Below are 7,500 nucleotides of genomic sequence, written 5' to 3'. Positions count from 1 at the left end.
CACCCTAACCTCCGTAGCCTTCCCTAGCCTCCCTAGCCTTCCTAGCTTCCCTAGCCTTCCTAGCCACCCTAGCCACCCTAACCTCCGTAGCCTTCCCTAGCCTCCCTAGCCTTCCTAGCTTCCCTAGCCTTCCTAGCCTCCCTAGCCTCCCTAGCCTCCCTAGCCACCCTAACTCCTACACGCTTGGAAATGGGACTATTCACCCTTACCGCTAGATACCACTAATCTATAGAATATATATAGAGAATATGGAATAGTTCTATCAACAAATCTATTGCCGTATCATAGCTTGTTTGTTCTCTCCTTTGTGTGTCGCTTTGGATAAAAGCGTCTGCTAAATTACTAAATGTAAATGTAATGTAAATGTATTGCCTACAAAAACATATGGAAGACTACTGCAAAGATATTTGGTACCACTTTACAATAAGACTCCATTATAAATGGTTTATAAATGGTTTATAAATAGGTTATAAATGAGGTTGTAAACCCATATCTAATACTATTTGACAGTATGCAGGTCCCTGTTGTATTGTGTGTATGTGTTCATGCATGAGCTCTATTTACACTGAGCGTAGGGGTAACACTTTATAATAACTACACACAATTCATCATTTATTAAGCATTTGTTACCTATTAGGTAATGGTTTGTTCACCATTAGTTATTTATTGTTCATATATAACGTATCAGTAGTAAAGCATTTCTTCACACATTTATAAACGGTTTGTTCATAGTAAATAAGCCTTCTAAAAAACTATTAAATAATGGTTTGTACACCATTGGTTATTTATTGTTCATACATAACGTATCATTAATAAAGCTTTTTTTACACAGTTATAAATGGTTTGTTCATAGTAAATAAGCCTTCTAAAAAACTATTAAATAATGGTTTGTTCACCATTAGTTATTTATTGTTCATACGTAACGTATCATTAGTAAAGCATTTTTTTCACACAGTTATAAATGGTTTGTTCATAGTAAATAATTCTTCTAAAAAAACATTAAATAATTGTTTGTTCACCATCAGTTATGTATTGTTCATACATAATGTTACATTAGTAAAGCATTTGTTAACACAGTTACAAATGGTTTGTTCATAGTTCATTGTTATCTAGGTACTTAGGAATGTGTAAGGCCGGTTACAACCTGGAAGTTGATGATTAACAGACTATCTACACCTACATTTGTTCATGCCTTAAATAAAATGTTATGATTTAGAAATAGGCCTCAACTTATAGCTGGGGTGTTAATACATATGTTACAAATACTTACCAATTAGGTTATCCATGATTAATTCATGAGTTACTACGGATTAGTTGACTACATGGTGTGAGCCCATCTAAAGTGAGCACTTTCTATGCTTTATAAAGCATTTATAAATGAATTGCAAACATAACCTGGACACAAATATGTATTATTCTATTTGGACATGCCTTCAGAACTATGCCTACGGATAGTTAGTGTTACTGCATCTTTAACAAGCACTTAACAACACTTCAATTCATGATTAACTCATGAGTTACTACTGATTAGTTGACTATATGGTGTGAGCCCATCTAAAGTGAGGACTTGCTATGCTTTACAAAGCATTTATAAATGAGTGGCAAACATAACCTGGACACAAATATGTATTATTCTATTTGGACATGCCTTCAGAACTATGCCTACGGATAGTTAGTGTTACTGCATCTTTAACAAGCACTTAACACTTCAATTCATGATTAACTCATGAGTTACTACTGATTAGTTGACTATATGGTGTGAGCCCATCTAAAGTGAGGACTTGCTATGCTTTACAAAGCATTTATAAATGAGTGGCAAACATAACCTGGACACAAATATGTATTATTCTATTTGGACATGCCTTCAGAACTATGCCTACGGATAGTTAGTGTTACTGCATCTTTAACAAGCACTTAACAACACTTCAATTCATGATTAACTCATGAGTTACTACTGATTAGTTGACTATATGGTGTGAGCTCATCTAAAGTGAGGACTTCCTATGCTTTACAAAGCATAAACAGAATGAAAAGCTAGCAGATGCCAAAGAGACACAAGTAGAATTAGTATTATTTCAAGAAAAGGGAAAGAAATGTCAAAGTGTTGAAAACGTACAAATATTTATTTAAAACTAAATACATTATAATTATTATTTTCAACACAAATTGTGTTATTAAACAGTGACTAAGATCACACACCCCAGGGGGAAAAAAAGAAACTGAAAATTAGCTATGAACAATGGTATTGAACAAACAAAAAAAGGCAAATTACAATAAATAAAAAAAATACCATTAATGCATACTTATGTTGTCATAAAACAAACAAACAAACAACAATATAAACATATGTATGTACAATTAATTAACACTACCTAGGCCTACTTATATTTTTTTGAGATGTCGTGCATTAGCCGACCAAATGCACCATGGTGGTGCTTTTTCGCCAGCCACTCATTCCACTCTATGAGTGACAAATGGTCAGAGAGCAGACTTTCGGACCGATTTCCCCTCAGTCTCCATATTTGCTCCTTGTAAGAGCGCCAGGCCCTCTCCACGTGCTGGGTATGAGCCCCAGTACGCGGATCAACATACCACCTACTGTGATTCACAGTATGATGGTGGTACCCAAGACCTGAGAGTACACGGTAGGAACGCCATTCATCACTTATAATTGACGTCCCTGGTTTGACATGGTGAACTATTAAAGGCACGAGGTGCCCCCTGGATCTCTTCTCCACAAGGCGCAAAACTGGCCTCCTTGCCTCTCCATTCACTCCAAGCATCCCAAAAACCCACTTCCGCCGTCTCCACCCACCAGCCATCCTTCCTCTTCCATACTTATACAGGAAAAAAACAATACAGATATAATCAGTTATATATTTATACAATCATATTACTATAAAAAATAACTTGATTAACTACTGTTTTTCACAAGTATCAAAATCTTGTAAACTAAAGCTAAAAATATACCTTTCGTTTGTGTCGAAAATGGCTCTCATCAATAGCTACAAACTCCCTTCTCCCACCAATCTGCTGACGTGTCCGCCTCCTCAACCTCTCCATCGCAAACACGCATACCTCCCTTATTTTTTTGGCCATTTTGGTCAGAGTGGCTGAACTGGCTGCAATGCTGTCTTCCATCATGTCAATTTGTCTTAGTCTAAGACCCTGTGAAAATCTTCAAAGGTAAATACAAAAAATGTTGTACTGTTAATACATTTAACACAACCAGGAGACCAGGAAAAAGCAAAACAATACACTGTATTGTTTCTTCAATAATTAATTCAGCTTGACTGGCTTAAAGTCTTGCTACGCAGTTTCTTAGCTAGAACATGTATTTGGTCACATACAGCAATCATCTCCTAACGATCCACTAGCTGCCTGTCCGCTGAATATGCTAGCTCTCTGTTTTGTTTGAAACAACACCCGTGTGACGGCACCCAAAAATGTTTCGAGAACCTTCAACATAGAAATGTGGTTAACATCATATTCAGACAATCAAGCACATATTAACCGAGCACTCTATACTATTCATTTCGTTCTTTTATTTATTTTTAAAAAGAAAATGCTTTGCATGTTTCAAGTACTCAAAATATAGGCTCTTTTTCTCGGTGTGTTTTACTTTGGTAACACTTTATTTGAAGGTAGCGTCATAGTAGCGACATGACACTGTCATAACTGTGATATGTGTCATGACAAAACCCGAATTACACTTAATGACAGCAGTCATTAACGTTAATGACATTGACATAATGTTTATGACACGTTCATGACTGTGTCTTATCACATTTATGACAGTGTCATGTCACTACTATGATGCTACCTTCAAATAAAGTGTTACCTTTACTTTTCTACACTTCCTCTGCTCAAGTGCATGGTGCTATTTCAGAAGGTCCTTGCTCACTTAACTGCTGAACTTTAAAGGCTCTCTGTCTCTACTACCTAGCAGCCACCATGGCTAGCAACACAACAGTCTTTCTACGCATTATCTGTTTTAACTTTCAATGGCATGTTAAGTCACTTTTGCATTGTCATGCACTGGTAATTCCTTGGATTAACATTTGTAGTTATTTTTGCTAATAGGGTTGTATAAAGGTGGTTATATTATATACCTATTGTTAACCTTACACATAACGCATAACACTAAAAAGTACCAACATAGCCAATAATAACAAGCAATGACAAATATAATGTTAACTCAACAATAGCACATACATTACAATAATACGAATAATAATGCAATCATAATACTTTGAGTGGCTTAAACATGTTCAGCTACAAAACAAATAGTAATCAATTAAAATAAAAAGGTAAAACTATAAAAAGTTCATAAAAGTATGGCTCCATAATCAATTACATTAACAGAATGGTGAGGTGATTTCTTAAAACTCAAATGTATTGCTTACCTACCTGTAAATGAATTGCATCCAATTTTTCAGAGAGACCTTTGAATGACTGAACATTGACTTATGCCGCACAGATTTTTGTTTGGGCTTTCTGTAATGTGCAGCCCGTCGACAGATCCTAACAAACAGAAACATACCGTTGTTGTTATTTAGAGAGGTGCATCATACAATTAAAATACAATCAGCACAATTGTACATGTCCCCATATTTTACTATAAACTACAAAATACATGATTAGGAAAAGCCCACATATTGAGAACTATGAATGGTAATGTCATGCATATTACTGAACAGCGCCAAAAGATGTAGTGGCCATAAATAGGCTAAATTCACGAGGAGAGAGTGTGCGCGCTTTAGCTCAAATGTGTGTGGCATACCCCCCATTTTGTTTTTTCTTTGGTCCCTTTTTTCATGATTTTGTGGCCTTTTATTTTATTTACTTACGATGCTGTTGCATGTTTTGGCCTATAGATGGCGCTGTTAAACCAGAGTTAATGCAGTTTGCATGACGGTTAGGATGAAAAAGAGCTAACAGAGACGAAGTTGTCGAGAGAGAGAAAAGGGAGGCAGTCGTTGCTTATGAAGTGAGCTGAAATATGTGTAAATGTGTAAATAAATGAAGACAATCTTTCCCTGCACACTGTTTAGAGTTACTTTCTTCAAGTGTGCAACATGTGCACCCCAAGTAGGCTCAGTCTAGTCCCATATGACGTTGAAGAGATAAATTACTTCGGTTTTTGTTTTTTTTTTACAATAAAAACTTGCAGCATATCATGCTATTCAAACTGAATGTATCTCATCTCAGCTATCCATTTCTTACCAAGCATATTGGTCCACACAGACTCCTCTTCTCTTCAGCTCCATGCCATGATAGCATATACTGCATTTCATTTTTCTTCTCAAAAGTTTCTTCCTCTGAAACCACTTAATAAGCTTCCAAGCATTTTGTTTAGAGACATCCTGATGTATAAGGTTTCTCACACTCCTGAATCTTGTCATTGCACTGGTGGTGAACGATGCCGCCAGAATGATGCTGCCACAGAATCTAACGCCTGCGTTCAGTAGGGATCGCGTCATCAACGTGGGACAAAGAAAGGTTTCGCGCTTATTCTATAGTAATATAGCCACCTGTTCCAGTTGTTGGACAGTAGCAGTAACGATGGCAAGCAGAAAACAGATACAGACCAGAGGAAGAAAAGATGTAGAGGAGACAGAAGCGGAAGGCAGCAGTGTTGGTGAGTATAAATATGTTGTTTTTGTCGTTTTTTTAAACGTACATTGATTGACAATGAGGTAGATTGCTTGCTAGCTTGCTAGCTACTTATACAGTACAGCCACATATAGTAGCTAGCTACTCATTTGCGGGGGCACTGAACTGCATAAGCAGTTTAATGAATAAGAAGTGAGAGTTTACTGTAGCCTAACTACAATGGAACGTCAACAAATTAATTTAGCAGTGTTGGTGAGTATAAATATGTGTTTTGGTCGTTTTTTTTAAAAACTTACATTGATTGACAATGAGGTCGATTGCTAGCTAGCTTGCTAGCTACTAGCTAGCTACTTATACAGTACAGCCACATACAATAGATAGCTACTCATATGCGGGGGCACTGAACTGCACAAGCAGTTTAATGAATAAGAAGTGAGAGTTTACTGTAGCCTAACTACTTTGGAACGTCAACAAATTAATTCAGCATGTTTCTCCTGATTTCAGCAAACCAAATTAATCTTGTGAACATATTATAAAGACAGTATAAGATAACCGAATGAAAACCTCTGAATGCAGTCTGTAATGAACTAATTGCATAGTATTTCACACTGCATTCCTGAACAATAAGCTATACAGGCGTTAGAAAAGGAAATTGACTGAACTCCATTAGTTTAATTTCTTTCTTTCAGATGAGGTTACTTTAATAGGCTAACAGTTAATGTTTTATAGGCTACTTTATGAAACCATGCTTGAATAGAAGAAACACATTTGACTGAATTCCTGTGATTTGTCCAGTGTCCAGTGATTTGACTTTCATTTGATTTTCTACATTCATTCAATAATGACACATGTATTTCTTTTAGGTGTGTCAGCAGCCCCCACAGCGCAGCTGGCACTAAACAATAAAGCACATGAGTTGCAGATGTGCAAAAAGAAAATAGAATGGCAGAATGAGAAAATGGAATGGCAGAAGGAGAAAATAGAGGCGTTGACCAAGGAGAGAGATTTCCTCAAGGAACAACTAGTATCCGGCAAGTCTCCCAAAACAATGTTTAGTCAAAGTGTTGGTTTGTTTTTAGTAGGGTAGAAGGAAGGCATTGCGTGTCCTCTTCGGCATTGCGTGTCCTCCAGTCCACCACAGTCATCTGCCGAGTGGTCCAAGAATGTACAGATCCATCCATATTAGCAGATTCGCACATTACCTTTCCACAGTCCATCAGGTTATTGAACTGCTGTTATTAACACACAACCGCAAACTCATGATGTTGAAGTATTCGCTTAGTAAGGTTCTGGTTTAAGAGGCAGTCTTTGCTTTCATATAGTACTACTATTGCTTGGCAGCAGGCTACATCTATCAATTAATGACAGGAACGTCTGTCTCTCAGTCTGCGTGTGTTTGTGTACCTGTTATTCGCATACCTCCCGATTATAATTGACATTAGTATTGTGATGGTTGTTTTAACATCCACATTTGTATTAAAATTACTTTAAAAAGTAGTGGGGGAAAAAGTGTGACCATGAACTTGCAGGGTCTGGCTGTGCATTGTATGCGTGCACATATGTGTTGTTATGTATTATGTGTTGTGACTCTTATGTTTGTATTTTTATCTTTTTAAACAGCTCTCAAAAAAGATGAGCCCAAAGAAACTGCCGGTTCCAGTGGTGTTTCTCCACTGGACTCATCTTCCTCCGAGACAAGTTCAAAGAGTACCGACTCAGAGTCATCCAACAGCTCATCCTCAGAGGACAAAAAGAGGAAGAAGAAGGGGAAAGGGAGAAAGAAGGCATCCAAGATGGTTAGAATGGAAAAAACACTGCAAAGAGGTTAGAAATACTAATTTCACCACTTTCCACTCTGGGTGCTAGATCACTCCTGCTTCGCTG

At 37.1% G+C, this 7,500-nt stretch overlaps 1 protein-coding gene across 1 annotated transcript in view; it reads left to right on the top strand.

The window, feature by feature from the left end:
- Nucleotides 1-5,565: 5,565 nt before the first annotated feature.
- Nucleotides 5,566-7,500, top strand: part of LOC308382584 (uncharacterized protein) — a gene marked incomplete at both ends in the record, with an annotated part of 2,580 nt that continues 645 nt past the window's right edge. Inside the window, 3 exons of the mRNA XM_080860980.1 lie at nucleotides 5,566-5,641; nucleotides 6,480-6,647; nucleotides 7,237-7,440. Of these exons, the coding sequence (XP_080717106.1) occupies nucleotides 5,566-5,641; nucleotides 6,480-6,647; nucleotides 7,237-7,440 (448 nt within the window). The remainder of the gene's footprint in view (nucleotides 5,642-6,479; nucleotides 6,648-7,236; nucleotides 7,441-7,500) is intronic.

The sequence above is a fragment of the Sprattus sprattus genome (genome assembly GCF_963457725.1).
Source record: "Sprattus sprattus genome assembly, contig: scaffold_203, whole genome shotgun sequence".
In the NCBI taxonomy this organism is placed as follows: domain Eukaryota; kingdom Metazoa; phylum Chordata; class Actinopteri; order Clupeiformes; family Clupeidae; genus Sprattus; species Sprattus sprattus.
This window is presented reverse-complemented; position numbering and strand designations above follow the sequence as displayed.